The sequence below is a fragment of the Aureobasidium melanogenum genome, assembly GCF_000721775.1.
Source record: "Aureobasidium melanogenum CBS 110374 unplaced genomic scaffold scaffold_19, whole genome shotgun sequence".
Classification (NCBI taxonomy): domain Eukaryota; kingdom Fungi; phylum Ascomycota; class Dothideomycetes; order Dothideales; family Saccotheciaceae; genus Aureobasidium; species Aureobasidium melanogenum.
Window position 1 is genome coordinate 243,012 of NW_024470071.1, and position 25,924 is coordinate 268,935.

Genomic DNA, 25,924 nt, shown 5'->3' on the forward strand with positions numbered 1-25,924 from the left:
AAAGCTATCGTCTGCTTCTTGCTTTGACTCTGATCTTTTACCTGGGTCCGAGATGGAAGGACGGAAGGAACCAAGGACAGTGACGTGCAGGTCTTGGACTTGGGTCTTTTTCGTTCATCAGAAGTCGATGGTCGCTGGTATTCTTGACAGAGAAAATAAAACATAAAATTGCAGTAGCTTCATTCTAGCTTTGTTTCCATCTTCCTATTGATACAGCAAATTCGTTTTCACTTTACGCCCTCCCCGTGTGCCAAAGTCTTAACTCCCAATTGAATACGACGTCCTTCATCTACGGAGAGAGCAGAATATACGCTATAAAAAGGCACAGTCTTTTCTGAAAATACAGACAGGTCCAGACAGAGACTATATCTGTCGCTTCTCAGTGGACACTGTTCTGATTCTCGTTAGTATCGTGCGTTGTACAGCTACACGAGTTACATACTTTGGCACACGGGAAGGATGTTGTTCTCACGGATCTTCCGGTGCTAGGTGATGACAACGTGATAAAGATGTTTTGGCCTTGTGAAAATGATGAAGAATGCCCAAACCTGCTTTCTAGGTACATAAAGCCTGCTTTTTTGTATTTATCGAACTAACACCACGGCGTGGTACATGACGTCTGTCAAGTATAGCGATTTACCTTCACCTTCGACCACTCTCTACACAAATGACATTGCCTATTCCCATCTGCCGAGCTGATCGATCTTTCTCTTGAAACAAACACCACACTAGGAGAATATATCGGTGTCTTTCTTTTTTTATTTTCGTTTCTTCGCTTTCGCATCCTCCTCTCATACTACAAATCATTGCTTTCTCTCAGCCGTTCTCACCCTTCCATACGAAGCCGGCGGATTTGCCGACATAACGGCTGCGTAGAACGAACCATAGAAACGAAGAACCAAGAGCCAAACCCGGCAGTTTTAGTCTTTTGTATTTCGACGTGATCTAGTTGGAGGATTTGACATCATGTCTTGCAGAGAGCTTGAGGTGTAGGATAGGAGTGGAAGCGAGAGGATGAGATTGGGAAGGTGCGATGTAGTTCGTAGTACGAGCAAGAGGACAGGGTAAGTAAGTACTAGAAAACCCCCAAGGCAATGAGTTTGTGGTGACCCTGCTCGTCATTCCTCGATGGTGTTTTTCTTTCAGCATGAGTAAACCCGAGTTTCTAGATCAATTCTGGGTCAGCACTTAGAATTGATCTCTTCCAAAAAAAGAAGATCAGGATCCATGCTATTTTGTTGTTGTTCGAACGATACGAGTCTAGAAAGCTGTGTGTCAATTCTGTCGCGAGCATTCCCGTTTTGTTGCCGTTTCCCGTCTGAAGCTGCACTTTGTTCGCGCATTAGAACAAAAGTCACCGAAAGTTTATGGACCTCACTCTCGCACCAAAGACCAGCTTCGTATGCTTGTACTTTGTATCTTCGCTTTTAGTTCTCACGTATTCGTAAGGTCATGCAAGAGCTAGCAACAAAACCGCGGCAGATACTTCGCAGCTACCTCGGAGGTAGACATCGCTAAGAGCGAACAAAAGTGACATGGCATTTTCCGTGGACCAAGAGACAGAAAACGTCTTCATGCATAAGAAATGGAAAAGAATAGAACAGAAGCTGGGTTACAAAAGATGGATTGCTGGGTTACGTTACACTGCATACGGAGTCTAGATCGCAAGGGTCTGAAGATCATGGTAACTGGAGACGATTGTTGGATCTGATAATCCCCAACCACGATAACAAGGCACCTCGATTAGGGATTCTCACAAGCACGGCGATGACGGTAATGTTGTATTCTGCAATGTCTACCATGACAGCAATACATAAAAGGCAAGAAGCGAAAATAATCGTATGGTAGAAATGTTGAAAAAGAAAAAGAGGATATAGAAAAAAGCGAGCAAACATAAATGGGGTATCGATGCTCGAGAAGCAGAAGAGTAGAAGAGGAAGAAAGGTAGAAATAATAGAAGAGAAGTCGAAAGATATCGGAGAATGAAGATAGAGAAAACGCCATGTAGAGTAGTTTTCGAACTCTCAAAGAACCCCAATGAAAAGAGCCGTGCCCCATCGCTGATGCATTTCAAAAAGCATGTTTCGGTCTTCGTAGCTAGGTCGTGATGAGGGTGAGATTGTTGTACCTCTCACCTCAATGCATAAAGGAGGACGTCAAGGGTCATAACTGACTATGGTCGTCGACAGGGCTTGACGAGGGTGGTGGTGTGATTTGGTTGATTGGTCCCAGGGTCCATACCCATTCTCGAGGTTTCTTAGTCCTCCTTGTGACAGGTGTCGAAGGGCAGATATCACTATCTGATTCGTCTTCTGAAGAGTCGCGTTTGTCTCCACACGCGGGTGATGTAGGTGTTCTGATTGGCAGGGCTGCTGCTCTTTTATGCCTTTGCTGTTGCTCAACATAGGGTCCGTTGCCTGAAGGTAATGACTCTAGAGTAGATGTGGAGGACGAGGCGGACTCAACATCAGACTGAGCCAGAGTGTAGATTTCGTTGCGGATGTCTTCGGTCAGGGGTGCGCGGAAAGAGACCTTCTTGGGAGAGGGAAACATAGGTCGAGTACTCGAGAATGATTTGCGACGGCGGATGCAGCCATGGGGGCCGTTGGTCAGGATAGAGCGATGATTGAAAGGCAGACGGTAGGGAATGGGCTTGTCAAAGGAGTCTGTGGTGGATATAGAAGAGATAGAAGAGTCGGTCGAAGCCGAGGTGGCAGAAGTGGCTGACATGCAGCTGTCGGTAGAAGAAGAACGTGCAGGTTGTTGATGAGTAGGTGCTACCGACGTGTCCAGACACAGTCGAGACTTTGGTCGTGCATCCTGATGAGGGGTCATGGCCTCGGGGCTCATGACATGTTGTGATCCATAGGCATTGCTAAAGGTGTTTCTAGCTGTGGGAGAGGCTATTGAGGGTGCATCCAGCCTGAGTCCAGTCGTGCTCTTGCCAAAGGTCGAAGGCAAGGAAGATGTGTTTAGAGTAAGTTTTGGTCGCTTGGTAGGAACAGTTGGCCTCGAGACGGGAGGATGCGAAGGTAGTATGCTAAGCGACATTGTATCCACGGGCATGAGTGCCAGCATGACGCGGGCGTCGACGATAATATACTGAGACGACAATGTTGAAAGAAACGTGTTGGCTGATCTAGCCGCTCATCGCCACAGAGGCTGTCGTAAACATCCAACCAAGTCAGCAGGTCCAGAGAGGGGCGGCGAAAGGGTACGCAGTAGTCGACGACAAGTGGCCGATGACGCGCGTGAAGGATGCCAGTGCCTTTTCTATACTTGGGCACACCACCGAAGGGAAGGGGTAGGGGCCACCCGCCTAGATGTCAAAGCCTCCAAATGGATCAACAGAACACGACCTGACACACTGGCCCTTCTGACACACTGGCGCCGCAGAGATTCGTGTACTCGAAGGGGGGAGAAGCTTTTACAAGTAGGAGTCAGGATGCGCTCGACAAAGTCGTGACGACCTGAGGACCGGGAACCATGGCCCTTGTAAACCCATCAACGGCAGAGCGGGCGCCAAACAAAAGAAAAATCTCGTCTTGCAGCAATTCTAGACGAAGCCGATCTCTGCCCATGCATCGTCTCTATTTCATCCAACTTTCGCAAACAAGCCTCCAACCAACCACTCTCCTGCTGCTACACTTCGCGGTTCTTCCCGCACGCGCTATGGTCTCCTCGTGTTCTATTTCGGGCTGGTAAGCCCCGCCTGTCACTTGGACCCCTCCGTCACCAAGTCCAACGGCCAGGGTTAGACGCCATCTCACGAATCAAGGGCCAGAACCACTTTTGCATCCTGCATCAAACCAATTTGCCGTGCTGCATCTCCTTCTCGCCCCGTCTGTATGTGTTAGATCCTGAAACGCTACTCTTTGCTTCCACCTGTGCAGTCTGCAGACGACTTCTCGACGACATGTCCTGATCGCGCCATTCAAGAGCCTCCCCCTGACCCGCAACACCGGCTGGGCTGAGTATATATGGCGACTTGATTCGAAGGCGTATGTCCGCCGTGAGTTTCTGCTCCGGTGTGGCGCCTCATACTACACCAAGTCCAAACACGTAATCCACTCCCTGCTTATACATGCGTCCGGCTCCCCCCCTTGTCGAATTGGCAAGAACGAAACACCTCCGACTTGCTGTGCTACGGCCTTTCTCTGCTTGCTGTAGAGAAAGTATGCGACTCGTGTCAGTGTAGGCCCTACTCTTGCTGTGGGGAGCCGACACCTGAAACACCTTCTCCTTTCACTGCACTTGCTCATGCCTACGCCGATGCTCTATCTTCTAGACGTACCTGCATATCTTACCGTTCTGCTATCAGAAACTCTCTTTCTCCTTGTCTTCGGTTCCTTTGGCACTCTACCGTAACTTGTTCGGGTTGTCAAATTTCCCAATGATGTGCTGTGGAGCTTATGGCAGCCACAAATACGAGAGCTTGGAGTTTAAATCGTTCGCTATCGCTATTCAAGTAGTCCAAGCGCCTGCCGACGTTTTTAGGTCGTGGGTCCGAGGGAAAGCCGCTTTACAAGCAAAGCAATCGCCTGGGGCAGTTCCTTCGCAGAATCGATTTCAATGAGTCGCAAGCAAGACAAGCCTCAATCCACGTAAAACATCAGAACAGAGGAATTTTGCCACCTAATGTGCTGAGAGCAGCATGAGCAATAGCGACATGGATTCTTTTCCATCAAGGACCTGCCCACTTGCAACCGTTTATTCGCTGAATCATGTGTTCTTTTTTTCGTGACAGACATGACTGGCTGAAATGGAGAGCCGCAACTGGCCGAAGCGCACACCCATCAATTCCTACAGTACCAATGTTGATCGCAGCCGTGCATCGCTGATCAAGAGCAGTCCATCGAGGATTTGACCGCGGGCGAGCGCTTGCCAGACGCTCTCTGATCGTGGAGCAGCGCTTGTTTCTGGTGCACACCTTGAGCGCTTCATCTTGCATGCTTCACAATTGTTGCACTTCTATCATTCAGCTGCTCGTGTTTTCTTCGCAGAGTTTCACCTGCAATATCAGGTTTCCGACAGTTTGTGGGCCTTGAACCATGAGCTTGAAGCCTGAAAGTGCCCACCGCGGTCCTCGGGTGGGCCTCTATACAAGATGACGGTTGGACGAACCAATCGATAAAGTGTGTTCTCGTATCTTGACCCGTCGACCGGTGCGATCCGAGTGGATTTATGGAGTACCTTGTACGTGCATAGCAGAGTGCAATTTACATTGACAGCGCACGGTACCCTGTATACATGAAAAGTTGATTGAAGCCAGTGGGTGGCCAAGTGCTTGCATTGCATCACCGCATGCCGACAGGGGAGCTACGGTTGACGGCAGAAGTGGTTTCTGAAGAGCTAGCATTGTCGCACAACGCAGTGAGACGAAGTGTCGTGCATCAGAAGCAGTGAGACACTTGCCCACCGCGCAAGTATCTCCATAGCCTCTATATCGGATTTAGCCTGTGGGAAGCAACGTATCTGATCGTCGAAGCTGTAATACGAGCGCCACTGTATACCAGCTGTTTAGGCTATGCCGTCATCACTCTTTTCTCCAAGTGGCAGCTGCGAAGCCTGTCCGAAATCCATGCTGTGCGATGGGAAGTTGGCCATCGGAAAAGAAGTCACCAGTCTGATGAATTGACATATCCGTGTCTAATGCCAGCCACCGTCACCAGCCATCACGGCGCCGCGGAAGACATTCACTCCTACACCGACAATTGCCCACGAAAGCAGGCCGGAGCACATCACCATGCTCTTCTTGCCATGATTCATGGCGAGGATACTTCGTACATCATAACGCAGTACATCCGCAGCCTCTCCCTCGGAGTCTTTCCGCCGTGCATCTGGCAACAGACGGCTGGCGACTGCCTTCCACAATGCATGGAGCTCAACGTCTTGCGAACAATCTTCTTGAAGCCCAGCAACCAAACGTGTGAAATCCCTCAGGTGCACAACACACACTCCAGCCTCTGGCATTTTCAAGGACAAACATGAAGATATGTTCGGTGAAACCACGGGTCGGCCCATGCCCTCCAACTTTCCAAAAGCTCCTTCCAACTTCGAATGATCGTCGACAATACGACCTAAAAAGGCAGCTCATTGACCAACCACTTCAATCTTGACTTCGCTAATCGTATGCTGCTGTAAAACACACAAGGAGATGCACAATGCACAGAACTGTGATGGCATTGTAATCAGTCCAAGTGAGGTGAACGTCGGCCGACGCAAGGACACGTTCCCGTAGGAGTAGCACTGCGATATCAAGCTTCGAAAAAAGCCTTGGACCGACTGACAAGAACGTCTTGGTGCGCTCTTTTATCTCTTATCACCGCGCTAAAACGTCATAAGACTCCAGGCAACACTTTAGCTGCTATGGCATCTTCTGCTGCCGACCTTCGAGCTGCTTGTTGGAGTTTAGTTGCCAATAACCATCGCTCATCATTGCCAATCATCTCGTATCCATCATGCGGACTAGCTCATTGTACAGCAGATAGGCTTCCATCGAAGCCCTTGAGGTGCGGAGAAGGAAAGTATAAAATAAAGCATTGAGATCTTTTCCATCGTGTGTATTGCTTCGTTCTTTCCTCATCACCACCAAGATGCTCGGAGGAAAGATTGTGCTGAGCAGCGCAGCTGCCCTGCTTTCAGCTACTGGAGCATCTGCTCTCGTTCCAGTTCTTGACAAGAGACAGTACTTCCCTGCCAATGCTACTGGTCTCAAGACCATCACTGTAGGTGCTAAACAATCATTTTGGTTGATGCTGTCTAATTTTGATCACAGACTCCTACCAATGTGACCATTCGTTACAAGGAGCCTGGCAAGGAGGGCATCTGTGAGACCACGCCTGGTGTGAACTCATACTCGGGTTACATTGATCTTGCTCCTGATATGCACACCTTCTTCTGGTTCTTCGAGTCTAGAAACGACCCTGCAAAGGACCCCATCACATTGTGGCTCAATGGAGGTCCGGGAAGCGACTCTCTCATTGGCCTGTTCCAGGAACTTGGTCCTTGCAACGTTACCGCCAATCTTACCACCCAAGTCAATCCCTACAGTTGGAATGAGGTATCTAACATGTTGTTCCTGTCCCAGCCATTCGGTGTTGGTTTCAGTTACCAGGAGGAAGAAAAGGGCTCGTTGAACCCTGTCACTGGTTCTTTTGAGAACGCAACGTTGGCCAATGCTACTGGCATCTACCCTGTCATCAACGCAACAGAGATTGATACTACCGACCTTGCAGCTGTTGCAGCTTGGCACGTTCTTCAAGGGTTCCTCGGTGCTTTGCCTCAACTCGATGCCGAGATTGGCAGCAACAAGGAGTTCAACCTCTGGACTGAAAGTTATGGTGGTCACTACGGTACGGAGTATCAGTTCAATAATTTGAATTCAATGTCTGACATGAAGCGATTACAGGACCATCCTTCTTCAACTACTTCAACAACCAGAACAAGCTTATCTCCAACGGAACCATCCCTGGTGTCAAGCTCGACTTCAACACCCTTGGTATCGGAAACGGAATCATCGATGAGATGGTTCAGGCCCCTCACTACCCCGAATTTGCTGTCAACAACACATACGGTATCAAGGCTGTCAACGACACTGTCTACAACTACATGAAATTCGCTCTGACCATGCCCAATGGATGTCTTGACTTGGTTGACTACTGCCGTCAAGCCAGAGAGACTGGTCAAGACAACCTTGCCACCAAGACTCTCTGCTCCGAGGCACAAGACATGTGCAGAGACAACGTAGAGGGTCCCTACTACAGCTTCTCTGGACGCGGAACATACGATATCAGACATCCAAGCGATGACCCTACTCCTCCTGAGTACTTTGCCGATTTCTTGAACCTTGCTGAAGTTCAGAACGCTCTTGGTGTCAGTCTCAATTACACAGAGTCCAACGATGACATCTACTATGCATTTTAGTCCACCGGAGACTTTGTTTACAACAGCTTCTTGAAAGATATTGAAAACTTGCTTTCCCAGGGACTCCGTGTCAGCTTGTACTATGGGTAAGAATCTCGATCAAGCGCATCGATTTTCTACTAACAGTCGCACAGTGACGCCGACTACATCTGCAACTGGTTCGGTGGACAAGCCATCTCACTCGCCGTCAACTACACTCACAGCAAGGAGTTTGCCGCAGCCGGTTACGAGCCCTTCACCGTCGATGGCACCGAGTATGGAGAGGTCCGCCAATACGGTAATTTCAGTTTCCTCCGTGTCTACGAAGCCGGACACGAGGTGCCTTACTACCAACCCCGGGGTGCTCTTGCTCTCTTCAACCGTACTATCAACCACTGGAACATTGCAGACGGCACTGAGATGGTTACTGCAAACTTGACTAGCTATGGTACGCCCAACGCTACTCACACTGAGTCGTATGTGGCTTTGCCTCCTACCTCGACTGCTAGTGCTAGTGCCAGCGCCAGTGCCAGTGCTTCGACTACTGGCAATGCTGTGCCCCACATCTGGAGATCCTAGATTAGGACTGAGGTGGGTTGAGGTTTACAAGGACTGGCTCTGTGGTCGGTGTTGCGACCATCACGATGTAACGAAACATGCTTGTAGGAAAAGCATGTAAAGTATGAAATGCAGCAATGCCTCAGAACAATGATGAACAAACCGTGTGCCGAAACAAGTTTTCTCTGTCGATAAGTGTGAGGATCATCAGAATAACCGAAAATAGAGGTTGTAAGATCTTTTGAGCTAACAGGCCGATTTGACACTCATTGTATATTTTCCACTAATGTCTCTCGGAAAAGAGCATTATTGGATACTGGCAACCGACACTGCAGCATAACCCATGCAATCAGATAGATTGCTGTCAGACGCCCAGAAATCCTTCAGGACTCCGCTCCTTCCTTCGCATCACTAAATAATACGTTCGACAATGATGACCCTCTTGTCACTAACTTTGTCTAAGGCTACAGACCTTTTGCGTCAAAATGGCATCGAAGAAAAATTTATCGCTCAAAGAGAAGTATCCTGAGATTTATGCTCAGACGAATATTGATCGGACGGGATTTAAACGTGTTGTTCCTATGGAAGTGCTGTCGCTTGGTTTGGGGCGGACTGGTACTATGTGTGAGTATGCTTCTTGTTCTTTGGTGGTCAAGTCAAGACTCAAACTTGCGCGTGACATTGCAGAAGGATAGAAAAAGATCTATTTTGGTTGAATTGGCAAGAGCGATTTCTTTTGACTTGTTATTTCTAGTATAGACCCGTTACGAGCTTGCTGTTCATTGCATGTATACATCCTTCTGGCGACTGACTAGCACCCCATCCACAGCAATGAAAGCAGCCCACGAAATCCTCGGCTACCCAACCTACCACTACATCTCCATGATGGAAAACCCTCCAGACCTCGACCTCTGGCTCTCCGCCCTTCGCAGAAAATACTCTCCCCAAGCCGACGAAAAGCCCTTCACCCTCACCGAATGGGACGCTCTGCTCGGCCACGTCTCTGCAGTCACAGATTCCCCCATCAATGCTTTTGGCCCCGAACTCATTACCGCTTATCCCTCCGCCAAAGTCGTACTCGTAGAAAGAGACGTAGAAACTTGGTACAAGAGTTTTGAGAGGAATGTCATTGAGAGTTTTGCAGCACCCATGACTAGAATATTGGTAAAACTGGATCCTGGGTTTATTGGTAAGCAAGGTCAGATTGGAGAATTTCTTATGCGTGGGTATTGGCAAGCGGATAGTTTTGATGATTGGAAGAAGAAAGCTAGACAAGGGTATTTGGAGCATAATGCTTTGATCAAGAAACTGGTGCCTAAGGAAAGATTGTTGGTGTATAAGTTGGGAAGTGGGTGGGAACCGTTGTGTGAGTTTTTGGGCAAGGAAATTCCTGATGTTGAGTTCCCGAGGGTCAATGAGACTGAAGAGTTGCAAGAGAGGGTATTCTTGTGTTTGATGCTGGGGTTGAGGAGGACGGTGTTGCGTTATGCGAAGACGCTGCCGTTTACGGTACCATTGTTGATCTCGAGTTGGTACCTCTGGCGCATTGCTAATTGACTATCGAGCTGATATCACAGTGCTCGAATTTATTCTCTGGCATGAACTGACTATTGATAATGCTAATCGTACCTGAGTTTCGCCGTCTCCAGTGGATATCAATTTGCTCAAACTTGCTCATCGTTGACTTTATATGGTTTCAACTTCCAATCAGCCCATGTCATGATCTAAGCAAGGTTTCTACGATTCTTGACTCTAGACACGTGGTCATCGACGTCTGTCGATTCTGAACACAGGCATTCTACCTGGACTTTCTACTCTTATCTTCGCTTTCTACGAACCATCATGAGTAATCCTCCATCCCTCAAAGGCTTTCTAAAAAGATTCCTGTCGAAACAAAAGTCATGCAACGAAGACTTGCCTCCATACTCGGAATTTGATCCACTCGAGAAAATACAAGAGCCTGAAGAAGCATCGCAGAGCCACAAGCTACAGAGGGTCGCAGCCTTGCGTCGGTCGATTCCAATATCCAAATCCTCACGATTCGATTCAGAGATTGATACATTTCCCTGTCAAAAGTGCTGTACGAATACCATGGCGCGCCAACATACCATGACGAATCAAACCTTTGAAGAGGCAAAAGAGGCATCCTTCGGTAGATGTCACACTTCCATGAAGCATTTGTTCACCGGCTGACTTTTGAGCTTGTTGATCCAAGATTACTATTCAACCCATGAACATAATCGTCAGCATGATGTCGTCGAGAAAGCCACCCAGGGGTCAGAAAATTCCCCTGGAGAACCGGCAGCAAATGAGCACCTGAACACCGAAGATAGGGCCATGTACCCAGTAAAGCGTGCAAACCGCACGGTAGACTACGAAGAAGGGTCTCTTGGGAGTTCTGTCGAAGATCTGATCGAACTTGTGAGAAAAGAGCGAGAGACGTGGAACAAAATTTACCAATTGCTATATGGTAGCGGCGACATGAATCAAAATACCCCAGATGGGATACGGATAGATTACATGACACAGATCGGTACCGAGTCTGAATGATCCTGTTACTACATGACATATCAATAATAGCATCCAGATATGACCCTCGTCTCTCTCCTGATGTAGCCCACTCACTGCCAACACCAACTTCACTGGTGATGAGGACGAAATCAAGTCCTTTTCGAGAGGTTTATCCATCAGCATCTTTACAGCGGGCTCCGGATGGGAAAGGTTGACATCATCGAGCGTATAAACATGAGTGCATCAATCTGTTAATGCTTCAATCGCCAGTCCGTGGGCGACCACTTCTTCATCAACACGTTCTCCAGAGTATCTGTAACCATACAAGAATGGGTATGAACGGTCTCGAATACTGATCGAACTTTTGCCACGGCCTTGTCATCATACTTTGCATGTCGAGGCTTGGAGAAACACAACGTGCACGACTGAAGTGTTGCCCACTAAGAAGATCACCATTTGTTTCTCCTTTCGGCAGGCAGCATTCAAATCGATTCTGCAGGGACAACTGGGGCAGTCGGCATCCTACCAATCTCGTCAGATGTTGCGAATAGAGAGTCTTTGCTGAAGATGAACGGGTGAACGGGTTGCTATCATGGTAGTAAAGTTTGGTCATAGATCCTGCATTATCCTACGATCAATATGACAAGAGTCCAAGAAGAGTGTCGCTTCCAAAAGCTGAAGAAGTCAAACACAAGCCAAGAGATTGATTGAGTGGTTTCAAGAACGATCCAAAGGTGACAACACATTGCTCACAGAAGTTACACTTTTAAGGATCGCAGTCATGGGGAGAACAATGACGATTTCGAGAGGCAGAAAAAGTGAGCAGACCCATCATTCAGGAGTAGGTTTGCTTCTCTCACGACCTAACACTATGATGATGATGTTGACTTGTTTCAAAATACTTATCCAGAGCAGCTGAGTGAGATGAGAATGGCAACCCCGTGTAGAAAGAATTACCTAGCCTGATCGCTGGAGGTGGGGGCGTTGTGGGTCCTTGACCTGAGTTGAGAAGATCCACCCATCACGAGTAAATGGAATGTGGACGTCAGCGAACAGGCCCCAGGCTAGAACGCTAGAAGCATGGATTTTGGTATGTTTAGAAGCAAGGCGGAGGTTCGCAAGATCATTGACGCTGAGAGCTCCATCCTTAACTACCATAGCGAGAGCATCTCAGAGTAGTATTCTCATGGCCGCTTTTGAAGCAGTCTTGATCTTCCCATAGTATCACGTATATAACGTTGGATGGGCTGCTGCTGAATTGACAGCCAGGTTGGGTTGACGCTTCTTCGGGCCCTTCCACTGAGATGGAGCGGTTTGGGTCGATTCGCTAGTGGATTGGGGTGCAGCAGGTTGACTGGGTTGGGTCATAAGTTCAGTGAGCTTGGCTCCTTCGTCGACATCGAGTTGGCCTTGGGTCCAGTGATGACTGGTGCAGTAGATTCAGCGTTCACCCGCAAGGTCTGTGGCACCTGCACGGGGGGCTTGCCCATAGGGCAGTGACATGACGGAGTTGCACCTTGCCAACCAGGCAGAGACGAATGCTTTTATAGTGTGAGGGAACAGGTGAAAGGGACTGACTGAGTCGGTGGCTCTCAATAAGATTTATTGGTAGGAAATTGTAGATTGATCTATTCACGTACACACATACCCCTCCACCAACGCCATGCACTTTTTTTTGGAAAACAAAAGTCAAAGCTAAATGACGACATTATCAACAAGTGTTGTCTCTTTACGAGGAACGCATCTCCTGCTGGCCATCTGTGCCAGGAATGTGCTCATCGGTTCTGAAAACAGCCTTCATGGCATCCTCGAGAATGTTCATGCCCTGCTCAATCTCAGACTCGGAGATGATAAGCGGAGGAACGAATCTGAGGGTATTGGTTCCGCAAGTGATGATCAAGAGACCGCGTTCACGGGCGGCGGTGATGACAGGAGTGGGGTCTTGAGACAGCTGGACACCGAGCAGGAGACCACGTCCACGGACTTCGGTGATGACATCGGGGTACTTTTGCTTGAGCTGCTCGAAGCGCTTGCGGAAGATCTTCTCCTTCTGGATGACGCCGTCCTGGATCTCGGCGCCGGACAGACGACCAACGATGTAGTGTGCGAGACGGGAACCAAGAGGGTTGCCACCGAAAGTGGTTCCGTGGTCACCGGTCACGATCTTGCTAGAGACGTTCTCAGTGACAATTGTAGCACCAATGGGGAAGCCGTTGCCGAGGGCCTTTGCGGTGGTCAGGATGTCGGGGTGAGCTTCCTTGGGAAGAGCACCGTGAGCCCACATGGTACCAGTACGACCAAGACCGCATTGAATCTCATCGTAGATCAAGACGGCGCCAACTTCTGTGCAGCGACGACGAAGGGCGAGAAGGAAGTCGTCGGTTGCAACATTGACACCACCCTCACCCTGAATAGGCTCGATGATGACACCGCAAGTCTTTTCGGTGACCAAGTCGTTGATGGCGTCGATGTCGTTGTAGGTGCCATACTTGAAGCCAGGAACCATGGGACCGAAAGGCTTCTGGTACTTGGGGTTGGGAGTGGCAGACAGCGAGCCCATTGTGCGGCCGTGGAAAGAGTTGTGGAACGAGACAACCTCATGCTTGTTTCCTGACTCATCGGCCATGCGGCCACACTTGCGGGCGAACTTGATAGCAGCCTCGTTGGCCTCGGAACCAGAGTTGCAGATGAAAGCTCGTGCTGCGTCAGACATGGCTCCCGACTCGACCGTCTTTTCTACGAGCAGCTTGGACAATGCACCAGTCCAGGGGTTGTGGTATAGGTTGGAAGTGTGAACGAGGGTTTGCGCCTGGTTGGAGCATCAGTATGGGTGTATTGACTTGTAGGGCAAATTTGTGACTGACTTGCTGAGCGAGCAGCTTGGACATCTCGGGATCACAGTGACCCAAGGCATTTACGGCGATTCCTGATGTGAAGTCGAGGTATTGTCTGTTCTCGACGTCCCACAAGAAGCAGCCTTCTCCCTTCTGGAACATGGGCGGAGGGCGAACATAGGTAGGGACCATGTAAGGAGTCGACTGGCCTACGAGACGGCTGGTCTGCGAGTCTGACGGAGGATCTGGTGTGGCCAGAGATGCCTCTTTCTGCTCATTGTCAATTCACTCCATGGGACATAGTCTCAGCATGATTGCGCACTTGGATGGCATTCTGGAGTCCGGCAGGCAGGTTGGATGCTGTCGGCGAGGCATAACCACGGCGGAGAGCCAGTGACGGTCTGAGCGATGCGCTCAATCGCGAAGAACAAATACGGAAAGACATGACGATGGATATACAAGAACAGAAACAATTCAGACAAATGACAACTTTTTCCCCGGGCAGATGGCAGCTGCTCGTTGAGTCATGAAACTTTTCTTATCAAGGTGGGACTTCGATATGCAATTGTTCGGTCCAGAACGGAGTCATTCCCGATCTCGGCTTTGACTTGCCCGGTCTCGCCGCCCTGTATGTGCCTCAAGACTCTATGACAGCTCCAACCTCTTGACCACCACGCGTCAAGTACGCACCCAATGCATTTACAAGACAGACATCCAACATGTCAGTCAAACAACGCTATTGGTCCCATGCAGCTTGACTGTCTTGGTTGTCTATCTCATGCAATAAATGGCTCCAATCACATGCACAGCTTTTCCTTGCGCGGTGCGATGACGTACCCATAACCTTGAACACCTGAATGGCCAAGTGCTCTCAACGACCATCTGTGTATTCGCAATCAATACCGTTCATAAATTGAAGGTTTCTCTACAAACTAGTCGATCATGATAGTCATCGATCAGATTCGCCAGCTTCTACAGGTACAGCCAGTACCATCAAGATGGCATCTCTTCGAGTGGTGTGATTTGGCTATGTAAGTACAGCATCGACACATATTCCCAGAGGACCCTTTCGAAATTCTCTGTATCTTGCTGCCCGGTATTGGCAGCCATATGCGTCCAAGTGAATACGAGATTCATACACATTTTCTGACTTCGTTCGTCCAGAACGCCGTCATTTATCAAGCACTGTTGCCAGGATATGCTTACTGCTCAATGGACACGCAAACTTCCGATTATACAAACGACAGCTCCGGCAGAATTGGCAGCTAGACTCATACATTCCTTTCTCGATGATTTTCCAGATATCGACACAGAGCAGTATTTCGTGATCGACTTTTGCTCTGGAGCAGGAGGTAAGCATATTACGCTATTGAAGAGCTGTGATATTATCACAGCTATAGAAGAGCTATGATGAGGTCGACTCTAGCACTTAGATCCACGACTTGTGCTTTTCTGCAAGAGAACAATACCCAAGCGAGAAAAAATTATCACTCATGCGAATCAATCCATGATTTGTTGGAGGAAGATCACAGCGTCGACCTCTTTACAGATCAGAGTCCTAATAGACCCCATCCATAGGTCCCACCCCTGTGATCGAAAAATCAATAAACAAAACCCGAACCCGCTTAAACCAACCACCCATCCCCTTCCGCCTCTCCGACATCCATCCGAACCTCGACGCCTGGATGCTCTTATCCTCCCACTCTGCCAACCTATCTTTCATCCCTCAACCCGTAGACGCCACCTCCCCTTCTTCCTCTCCTCCCCTTGTCATCTCCAAAACCTCTTCTGTGTCAACATCCACAGGCGATCATAAATCCATTCACCTCTACAATCTTGCTTTCCACCATTTTGACGAGGAAAATGCACAGAGTGTCATGAAGGGAGCTTTGGAAACTGCAGATGGGGTTTGTATCCTCGAACTTCAGGATAGGAGTTTGGGCATGTTGGGACTTATGTTGCTTGAACCTTTTCTCCTTTTCCTCGTCACAGTATTCTGGTTCTTGCATCATCCTTTACATATTCTTTTTACTTATGTTTTTCCTATCTTGCCGTTTGTGCAGGCTTGGGATGGGGTGGTGAGTTGTTTGCGTACACGCACCTTTAGAGAAATGTTGGTATTGGTGGAAAGTGCTTTGGGCGAAAAAGCGAGGATTGTGGAAGATAGAGCTGCAGCCGGAGTGGGCGAGAAGATCACTGTGGCAGAGTGTGGTGGGTGGAGGTTTGTGGGTGTGAGGAGGTTGCATACTTGGCCTTTTGGATACATGAATGCTTTTCTTGCGAGGAAAGAGGTGTGAAAGGGTCGTTTGATTTAATTGGAAGCCTGGGCGAGGGAAGATGTGTTGAAGTACTGCAGAGTGTCAAATTGCTCTCGGTATACACAATGCAGATCATCCTGATAGAGATGATGAGACACAGGCCTTGCCTTGACCTACTCCGTTTCAGACTGCCACCATTTCACCGCTAACCCTTCGCAAATCAGATTCATTTCAACGACTGCGAACATAGATCTAGCAAAGACAAACAACGCTATACATTTCAGGTATGAAATAATGATATCTAACAAACTAACAAGGAAACAACTCCTATGCACCTAACTTCCCATCCATGACTTTTTGCAAATCTTTGCACACACACACGACTCTTTAAGCTCTGCTAGCTCTGTTGCGGTGCTCATCTCTCTGGCCCTGACCCTTGGGTGCAAAACGGCCCTTGTTAACACCATGATGACCACCACCTCTACGATCGCCAAACGAACCACCTCTACCACCTCTACCACCACGTCCACCGCGAGAATCTCCACGACCGCCACGACCACCTCTGCCACCACGGCCAGCAGACCCACGCTCGCCACCAAGACTCCTTCGTTGGGGTTTGGCACGCGCATCAGCAAACTCCTTGACATCAACTTCCATTTCATCGTTGTCATCATCTGCGGCATTCTTGTTTCCACGGTTCTTGAATTTGAGTTTTCCGCCGCGGCCGCGGATGGCTGCGTCTCTGCCTTTGATGGCTTCGACGTAAGCATTAATTCCATCTTCAAGACTTGCAGCGTTGCCATTATCATCGAACTCCATGATTTCGTCGTCAGAGTCTGCATCGTTGAAGACAAGTTTGCCGTCCAGGTCCATCTTGGCGGGTTTGCGGGTTGCAGGTGCAGTGCGTGATTTAGAGGGGATGGTGGAAGAGATGTTGGCAAGGGCTTTGCGGTCCAGCAAGTCGAGGGGCTCGTCTTCGTCTTCGACGATGAAGGTGTTGCCGCCCGCTGACTTGGCCTTGCGGCCCTTGGCTGCCGAGCGACCCAGCACCTCGTCGTCGGAAATGTCAGAGCCAGAGTCGTCTTCGTCACTGCCGTAGACTTGCTCGTCGTATTCTGACTCGAATTTGCCTTTGCGTGTGGTTGTTGCATCGTCGGCTTCGGCATCGTCGTCCTTTCCAGCTTCCTTCTTTCTCTTTGCACGGTCGCGCGATTTGCGGATGTTGGCAATGAGTTTCTTGTCTTCTTCGGGGCAGTGCTTCTCAACGATCTCGACACCGAAACGCTTGATCATGCGCTCGAAAATGTGCTTGACCTTAAGCTTGAAGTGGGCCTTGTGCTCGTGACTCCAAACCATGAGGTTGGGGATAAGAGTCGCAAGACGGGGACGCATGAGATCTGTGGGAAGAGAGAGCACGCAAACCTTGACGAAACCAAGGCATGATCGTACGATTTCACGGTTGGCAGATGTGAGGAACAGATCCATTGTTTGGACGAGGTCAAGGATAACAGGCTCGGAGAGGGTGTTGCGGAAGTCGTAGAGAAGGCGAGCGAGAGCAGTGATGGAGGCGGAGATCATGTGAGGAGTGGATCCAGCAAGACCAGCGGAAACCATGGTGAAGTATTCTTCCAGACTGGCTTCTACAGGAGCGGCATCATCGGGCATGTGAGGGACCTTTGCGTTAACAACGGTACCACCTTCGGCCATCTTCTCACCCATCTGGACAAGAAGTTCAAAAGCGGCAGTTCGTGCCTTCTCGTTGACCTCCTTTGCGCTGATGACGACTTCGGAGAGGATGGAGGGGATAAAGTGGAGGTCTTCCTTGGGAAGGGCGGGGATGATTTGAGAGATGGCAGTCAAACGGTCGCGACGAGAAGGTGCAGCAGCCTTAGGACCAGCCTGGAGAAGGAGTTGCTGCAAGTCGGAGTTACGCTCGACGATAGCTGCACGACCAGATTCTGATTCAGCAAGACGAGGAATTAGCTTGTAGGCCTTCTTCTGCAGCTGCGGGTCAGCGTCGTTGTTGACGATGATGGCGGCCATGTTGAAGAGTCCAGCAAAACTCTCACGAGGAAGGTAGATAGAAATTGTGATGACCAGATCCATAAGAGTGTGAGACATGGGAGGCATTTTGTTGGGACCCTTGGTTTCCTTTTGCTTGTCGGCTTGGGTCTGAGGTCCGCTCTCACCGAGAGATGATTCGAGCATAGAAGCGACACGGGTGAAAGTTTCCATCAGCTCTGCCTCAGGAGTGATACTGAGGTAGGCATTAATTGCCTGGAGAATGGTTCCACGGTATTGAGGTAGAGTCTCGCTGTAGACGTTGAACAAAACGGCGAGAATGTTACCAGCAAGTCCTGAGAGATGCTGAATGTTCTTCTGTGCGTCAGCTCTGGAGACTCTGCCTTGTGCGACGAGGTCTTCCTCGCCCTCGATGGAGAGCACGGTCTGGTTCGACTCGACCATGTTCTGGAGGGCTCTGCAAAGTTCAGTACGGAGCTGAGGTTGCGAGTAGAGGAGGTTTGCGACCATCTCAGCAAATGTTTGATCGAAAGCTTCAGTGACGTCCAGGGGAAGGTCACAGTATCCGGGAAGAGTGGCCCAAATCTGTGAAACAATGGTCTCAAAAATCTTGATCTCCATAGTCTTCTCGGCAGCGCCGTGGTTCAAGACACGCTGGAACATGGCCTCACTGAGAGGAACAAGCTCGGCACGGAAGTGAGCGAGGCGAGTGTTTCTGACAGAGTCACGAAGGATAGGGAGCATCCAGGCACGTCCAGGTTGTCCGGGAACAGGCTTGGTCAAGTTGAGCGGCAAAATTTCAAGAACATTGTCAGGTCCCATGGCAGTAATGGCCTTTCCGAGAACAGCGTCTGCCTCCTTCTTTCCAGAGAACGAATCATTTCCACGGAGATCACCAACAGTCTTGACAGCAGTGTTGAGGATACCCTGAGAGCGCCACTTCAATGTGTCGAACATGGCACCAATGACGGAAAAGACCTCCATCCAGGCAGATTGATATTTGATGCTGAGGAGATCATTAACCTGGTTTCCAAGACTCTCAAAGACCTTCTCGTCGTAAATTGAAGGCTCAAGGAGAACTGAGTCAGGAATGCAGGTGTTCAGGAAAGAGATCAGACATTCCGAGGCAGAAATGCGGATGTTGTGCGAGGAAGAAGCGAGGAAGGCGGAAATTTGGGTGAAAAGTGTTGGTAATTTTGCAAAAGTCTCCTCGGGGTCGAGCTGAGCGGCAACATCGTATCCTCTTGAGATGACGGCAATCCAAGGAGGAAGGAGTTGCGAATCGTTCTGAGAAGGCTGAAGCTCGCCAATAACCTCCAACAAACGAGGCAGCTTTGCAGCAGAAACCTCATTGGCCAAACCAGCAAAGATAATCTCAAAGACCTCGAAAGCGGACATGACAAGGAATTCGTGGCTGGACTTCGAGATTGCAAGCAAAAGCTCACACAGCGAGTCGATCTTGCGCGACGGCCATCCATTTGCAGCAGTGGCGATAACCTTGACGAGTTGCAAGGCGTGCATCAAAGCAGGGTCGTTCTCTTGTTCCTTTGCTCCTTTCTTTGCCTTCTTGGCTTTTGCAGACTTCTCAGCAGCATCCTGGAGCAAGCGCATCGAGGTTTCGGCAGCCATGTCGGAAGCTGGGTGATCGAGCGAAGGGCTGGGTGGAGGGTTCTTGAGGACATTGCTAAGAGCATCCTGGGCTCGCTTGCGGACCTTGGGACGGTGGTCGGCGGCAAGACCAAGCAGACCAGAGACTGCGCGACGAGGACTTAGCGACGAAGCAGGGAGAGCCCAGGCTTGAGCATCTTGTGCAACCAGCAACGATTCCAGACATCCAATACTCGAGCGTAATAAGGGGGCCTCTGCTTCCGGGTGTGTAAGAGCGGGGGCGAGACTGCCTAGAATCTGACTAAATTTTGAGCGCAACAGAGGCGCGGGAACGTGAGGGGTGACGAGGTCGAGAAGGTATACAACGGCGTAGGCGGTTTCCTTGTTGGACATGTCAAACTGCGCCAGCAGCGACAAAAGAGCTGCAAAGTAGGCAGTGGGTGTTTGTTCAGCATTCTGTGAACGCAGAGTATCTTCGACTGCGCCGAGCACGACAGCGGTCTGAAGTTCTTGTTAGTTGATATGGCCACAAAACAGATGGAGCCACTCACCTGCTGCATGCCCGACAGCTTGGGCTGCGACCTGATCTTGTCGAGTCTCTCGTTCAACGACATGGTCGACATGATGTGTGTACAAGCAAGCGACTGGTCAAGTCTCGGTCAGCCTCTCCAAGAGAGAACTTTCTGATCCCCGACAACTTGCAACTTTCTTTATCGATAAGTGCACGGTCCAATTGTCGAAGAAGTGGAATGGACCCTGATCAAACCATTGTTGTTGATGCTACGACCCTGGCTTGATTTCTTGAATTGTTCATTTGGAACAGCAGTGTCCTTCTGTGATTGTTTTGCTGATATGATTGCTTTAGCATGCTGGAAATACATCACTACTGTATTCAAAGTCGTTCCCATACATATTGACCACAACCCAGGTTTTCTGATTCGATTCCAAGTATTGGCATCTCATGTGGTTCTTGCACCCACCTACCGAAGACCATTTTCGGTAACTAGTACACCAAAATCTGCAGTCGAAATGCCGAAGGTTATAGTTCTTCAAGAAACAGACCGTGGTCGTGATTCTCTGACTTCACAATGCTACCACAGACAAAGCATACTGTATAGTAGGTGTGAGCAACCCCAATTTACACATTGTTATAATATCTATGAGTAGACAAGCAAGATAACACAATCGAGGAAGACATACATAACACATGCCCATCGCGGCTGCAGGCAACAAATAGTCTTGCATTGTCGACCTCCACCAAGATCTCGATGGAGCGACTAGGCTTTGCTTCGTTTTTTCCCACGTCGTCTCACTCGAGGAGGCGGCAATTCGTCCACGTTGGTGCAGCTAATCCCAAGCTCACGAGAATCGATCAGGTCCGAAGGCTCCTTCTCGGTCTTGCTAGTGATGCTAAAAGTACGAAGCACGAAGAAGGGGAAGACCCTTTGGTATCCCTTTCCTGGTAGACTGTTAAGTGGCGCGAATGTCATCCTTAGCGTATGTCTTGTTGTTGTGCATCCAAACTTCTGGAAAGCCCTCAACGTCTGGAGTTACAAAGCAAAATCGCACCTTCGATGCAGTAGCAGAACATACACCCGGCTCTTCGAATAAGAAAAAACCCACATCAGCAAGATTAAGGGTTTTGCAATATCTGTCGTTTGGTTTGTGTTGAAGACGCGAAGATGAAGATGTTTGAAATGATGGAAAGGAACGAGACATCTCACTCTTCTCCGAAGCGAAGCAATCTCGCTTTCGGAAGACCACGATTGCTGGTGAATGAACACAAGAAAGGAGCTATTTGTAACAACCGAATCGTGGCTTCTATTACCAAAGGATAAACATTCGGGAAAGTGAAGTGCTATAGATATGAAATTCGTCTGCATCATTTTTACGTGAACAATACTAAGTAGGGGGAATTAACGTACAAGAGGACTGCAAGAAAGAAAGGAAATGTATCAAACGCTTCATGAAGCGGCATCTAACTTCCAGTCTCGGTCTCAACACCAGGCTGTCTGCCATTGAGACCACCCGTCAACTTGTTCCTGATCTTTCTGAGACCAATCTTGCCCTCGTCCTTGGCAAACTTGAGGTTGCGTGCTGGCTTCCATTGCATCAATCCACGCTGCTTGCGCTGTTCGGTGCGCTTGTTCTGTGCGTTAGCGTTCTTAGGACTTCCTCCGGTGTTGGGGTCTGAGAATGTGGAGTTGGTGCCTGCGTACGAGTCGTAGGAGCTTCTACCGCCAGTAGTATCGGTAGCGTATGACTTTCTGCCTGCTCTTTCGGCGGAGTTACCGCCTTGGTTTTCGGCATTCTCTGCGTCTAAGATGCCGAGATCATTGGATGAGTCGTCGCTTGAATCACTGTCGTCGTCCGAGCTAGGGTTGTGAGGATCGTGGAGAGGAGGTTCAGCACCAGGCTCGCGACGCTTTCTGCCTTGCGAGTCCATGTAGGCCTTGGGATCCTCACCAAATGCTCCACTCCAGTCAGTGCCTTGCTTGCTGAGCCACTTCTGCTTCTCATCGGGCTCTTCCTCCTTAAGGATGTCGCGACCTTCTGTGAGAGACTTTTCGTGTAGGGCTTGTACGCGATCAGGCATCTCCTTTTCGACCAATCTTGTACGAACACCCTCAGCAACACATGCCTCCCAGGTTTCGTAAGTCTCGCGAGAGTCGTTGTCAGCGACAAAGTGCTCGTGGCTCTCATCCATACCAGCCTTGAAACGACCAGTGAACTTTAGACGACCAACCTCCTCCAGATCATCCAAGCCAGGCATAGACTTGTTTGCATTTTCCTCTGTGATATAGTTCTGAGTCAATCTTGCTGGAGCAGATGTTTTCCAGATAGGAATGTCAATCTCGGTGGACTCATTGTCAACAAGGTGTTGGAGCCAAAGAATAGCATGGGCATCCGCCTTACGCTTGCCAGACAAATGGAACTCAAAGACGACAGGACTGCGGTAGCGGTATTTGACTGGAAGACGAATAGGCTCCGACTTGTCGTTGTGCTGCACTTCCCATTCGAGACCATTGTCAGTTTTGTGGCATTGTGTACGAGGAATCTTGCCAATAGAACCGCCAGTACGCATCTTGAGCTTAGCATTGTGACTGTAGCCAGTTGCGGTAATTCTCTCAGAGAGGAATTGGAATGTACCGACATCCCAGCCGAGCATGTTGGGAGGGAGACGTGTCTCGATGCTGCGGAACAAAAGCGAGATACGAATGCGACCAAACCCGATACCGCCGTCAAGAGGGTACCATCTGGTGACTTGCGAGCTTGTCTCCATAACATCGGACAACTTGAGAGGTACAACTCCAAGAATGGGGTCGTGCTCACGGTTGCGAGAATCACGTACTGTGACAGTGACGACGGCAGATCTCCAGTCGCGAACGAAGCGCTCAGTACCGGCATTGAAGATGGGCTGACTGCTGACTGCCTTGGCACGAGTTCTGTAGACCAATTCATCGTTGTAAAGGATGGTGCAGTAACTGGTAGGAAGATGGTCACCCTCTTCATCAGTGCCTTCGCCACTGGGCTTGGCAGGCTCGTACTCTCTGCCCTTGCGACTGCCTTCTGTACCCTTGACGTTATCAAGTTCGAGGTTGACAATCTGGTGGACAACGATACTGCAAATACCACTGGGCCAGAGAGGGTCTGGAGGTGTGTGCTGAACAGCATCATCAGTGTCAGTGTTAGCCACACCCTTCTCGTCCTGGAGCTCGGGCTTGTCGCGAAGGTTCTCAGGAAGTGCGTGGTCTTTGCCATCAGTACGAAGGGCAGGTCTGAATTGAGGCTTGCCGAAGAAGCCAACCTCCCAGTGCAGCTCTCCGGGCATCTCACTATCAGAGTCCATACCGGCAAGCTTCGAAACTTGAGGATACATCTTGCCAGGGTGCTGGATCATCTTTTGCATGGACAACTCGACCTTGCCGACAATATCGTCGGCGGTGTGACGATCAGAGTCCCAAAGCTCAACACTCAGATTCTCATCGGCCTTGATTAGTTCAGGGGTAACGAGAAGACTAGAAACATGTTAATAAGATATTCTCAGCCGTCAAGGAGTACACTTACGCAGCAGTTTCTTCCCAGATAGGGTTCAGATCGTCGGTAATAACGCGAGTGCAGTACATGGGCTTTCCGTACTTGGAGAAGGAGAGGGTAATGTATGGGTCGCTGCCTCCATATTTGCTGCCTCGCTTGTCCTGCTTGCTGAGACCAACAGCACGATGAATGCGGATCCACATGACACCGAGAGCTTGAACGTCCTTGGTAATGTCGTCGCCTTGAAGCATAGCTCTCATGTCAAGAGACATCGACTTGGGAGCGACGTACATGCTAGCAGCCGCACCAATCGCGTAGTTGACGAAGTTTGAGATGAGCGGGAGGTTGAGGATGTTGACACCCTTCTCGACCATAGGAATACATCCTGCTGCCACGTGAGGCACGCCCATAAGCGTGAAGGTGACTGTCTTGAGGAAGGGGGGTTCAGGTGTCATAGCCATGCGCAGTCTAACAGTGCCGACCAGCTCTTGCAGCTCGACAAAGATAGGAAGAGGAACACCAAACAGACCCTTGATACCAAGATAGAAGACCAGTTGCATGTGCATGTTTCTGGCTCTGTCTGAGGCTCTCTTGCCAGAAGGAGCGGCATGGTAGGCGAAAGAGACTTCGAGGTTGTAGTAGTCACCACCCTCCTCATCAGCAGCAGCCTCTTGAGGATCCTTGGTTTTCTTGTTTTCCTCGTGAATTGCTTGCTTCATCTCTTTCATGTGCTCATCGGGAAGAGCGCGCAGACTGAGGATGCGGATGGGGTTGCTGCCCTGGTTGATCTCTGCTACGCGGACATTCTCGATAATACCGGGGACGGACGCTTGCATGACATCCTCAAGGGTATCGGCGACACTCTGGAACATATCCGGATTGACGAGACCCCAGACGACTCCGAGCAAAGTGTTCATCCATTCGACTGATTCGGGAAGGAGGTTTGCCGTGGCCTGTATTGCGATCATCAGCCTTATCGCCTCCACTTGCAGTCATCTACCCATGTACTCACCGTTCTGCCTCTGGTCTTCTCACTGTCCCACCCGACCTCTCTACCGCTGCGAATTACCTCCTTGGCCCAGAGAAAGATACCAGAAGCTATACACATGGCCAGAGGAATGAGGCCCAAAAGACGACCACCGAAAATGTTTCCAACGAAGACAATGCCCAGGAAAACACCGATGCACAAAGCACTGGCTTTCTTCTCCATGGCAGCGAAGAACGGTTCATAGCTGACAGAGGGTGTAGGGTGGAACAAGATATTGGTCTTCTCGCCATGGATAGGCACGTCTGAGGTACTACCTTCAGCAACGGGGTCCGGAGGGGCGGTCACGTCTTGGGCATGTTTGTACTCAGCCATAGATTGGGATGGATCGCTCTTGACGGGCTATATGCTGTTAGTCGTGGTGCGTGTTTGACATGGTATGCGCGACATACTGTAGGCTTATCGAGGTTGGCGTTTGGTACTGAAAGCTGCTCACGTGTCAGATAGCTCTCTCACAAACATCAAGACTATCTTCTCGTACCACGGGGTTCTTAGCCGCATCCACCATCTCCTTGTTGACATCTTCGATGACCACTTCCTTACCAGTGGTTGGGTCTGTGACCCTTTGCTGATGCTCCTTCACGTGCAGGTCAGACGCCTGGTGAGGGACTGCATCGCCATTCTTCTGAGCAGCTTGCGCCTTTCTCTGTTCGTCGATCTGCTTGTCGCGAGTTGCCTTGTCGCGATCTAGCTTCTCGATGAATTGGTTGATAGTCGGTATCTTGTTCGACCCTGAGTAGTGGCCACCAGGGGCATGCTGTTGTGTAGCATCCGCCATGGTTGATGGAGTCGGACCTGGTGTGAGCGCAGGATGGTGTAGAGAGAGAGAGAAAGAAAGGGCTAGACTAGAGTCTTATTGTCTGGTCCACATGCTACACAGGCTTGCCTTGGCCAGAGAAGATTGACGTGGAAAACTTGGAATGCCGTCGAGGTGGTTGATGGCGCGTTCGTACGCATCTGGCTACGTCATATCTGTGGCTCGATTTCAATGTCTCGTTGTGGCTGCATCGCAAGCTTGGCCGTTGTAACTTCTCGTCAAGACCTGCTCGCCGTCGCGTAAATACTTGGCTTTGTATATCAACAAGAGCCTCATTTACATAACCTATTATTTATTCACACAACTCCAAGCACAGCGGTAGGGAGTT

General features: G+C 49.7%; 8 protein-coding genes across 8 annotated transcripts; 3 read left to right on the forward strand and 5 right to left on the reverse strand.

Annotated features, from left to right (window-relative positions):
• Positions 1-2,217: 2,217 nt before the first annotated feature.
• M437DRAFT_14402 (uncharacterized protein) lies at positions 2,218-3,030 on the reverse strand (the record flags this gene model as incomplete). Its single annotated transcript, XM_041018761.1, has 1 exon — positions 2,218-3,030. A coding segment is annotated over one exon (813 nt), but the record flags the coding sequence as incomplete, so codon positions are not given.
• A 2,619-nt stretch (positions 3,031-5,649) lies between these two features.
• Positions 5,650-5,973, reverse strand: M437DRAFT_68084 (uncharacterized protein; the record flags this gene model as incomplete). The annotated part of the gene is made up of 1 exon (XM_041025052.1): positions 5,650-5,973. The coding sequence occupies one exon, from the start codon at positions 5,971-5,973 to the stop codon at positions 5,650-5,652; it is 324 nt and encodes a 107-aa protein (XP_040877563.1).
• Positions 5,974-6,596: 623 nt separating this feature from the next.
• On the forward strand, positions 6,597-8,484 carry M437DRAFT_77255 (uncharacterized protein; the record flags this gene model as incomplete). Its single annotated transcript, XM_041026771.1, has 5 exons — positions 6,597-6,728; positions 6,779-7,355; positions 7,412-7,875; positions 7,927-8,012; positions 8,061-8,484. The coding sequence occupies 5 exons, from the start codon at positions 6,597-6,599 to the stop codon at positions 8,482-8,484; spliced, it is 1,683 nt and encodes a 560-aa protein (XP_040877564.1).
• Positions 8,485-8,948: 464 nt separating this feature from the next.
• Positions 8,949-10,020, forward strand: M437DRAFT_77256 (uncharacterized protein; the record flags this gene model as incomplete). The annotated part of the gene is made up of 2 exons (XM_041026772.1): positions 8,949-9,087; positions 9,293-10,020. The coding sequence occupies 2 exons, from the start codon at positions 8,949-8,951 to the stop codon at positions 10,018-10,020; spliced, it is 867 nt and encodes a 288-aa protein (XP_040877565.1).
• Positions 10,021-12,703: 2,683 nt separating this feature from the next.
• On the reverse strand, positions 12,704-14,000 carry M437DRAFT_54176 (mitochondrial acetylornithine aminotransferase; the record flags this gene model as incomplete). Its single annotated transcript, XM_041022647.1, has 2 exons — positions 12,704-13,783; positions 13,839-14,000. The coding sequence occupies 2 exons, from the start codon at positions 13,998-14,000 to the stop codon at positions 12,704-12,706; spliced, it is 1,242 nt and encodes a 413-aa protein (XP_040877566.1).
• Positions 14,001-14,750: 750 nt separating this feature from the next.
• M437DRAFT_77258 (uncharacterized protein) lies at positions 14,751-16,105 on the forward strand (the record flags this gene model as incomplete). The annotated part of the gene is made up of 3 exons (XM_041026773.1): positions 14,751-14,839; positions 14,973-15,160; positions 15,387-16,105. 3 exons carry the CDS (start codon positions 14,751-14,753, stop codon positions 16,103-16,105), a joined length of 996 nt encoding a protein of 331 aa, XP_040877567.1.
• A 348-nt stretch (positions 16,106-16,453) lies between these two features.
• M437DRAFT_54206 (NUC173-domain-containing protein) lies at positions 16,454-20,310 on the reverse strand (the record flags this gene model as incomplete). The annotated part of the gene is made up of 2 exons (XM_041022649.1): positions 16,454-20,197; positions 20,248-20,310. The coding sequence occupies 2 exons, from the start codon at positions 20,308-20,310 to the stop codon at positions 16,454-16,456; spliced, it is 3,807 nt and encodes a 1,268-aa protein (XP_040877568.1).
• A 1,364-nt stretch (positions 20,311-21,674) lies between these two features.
• On the reverse strand, positions 21,675-25,557 carry M437DRAFT_86635 (uncharacterized protein; the record flags this gene model as incomplete). Its single annotated transcript, XM_041028500.1, has 5 exons — positions 21,675-23,715; positions 23,765-24,687; positions 24,747-25,121; positions 25,172-25,207; positions 25,261-25,557. The coding sequence occupies 5 exons, from the start codon at positions 25,555-25,557 to the stop codon at positions 21,675-21,677; spliced, it is 3,672 nt and encodes a 1,223-aa protein (XP_040877569.1).
• Between the last annotated feature and the right edge of the window lie 367 nt (positions 25,558-25,924).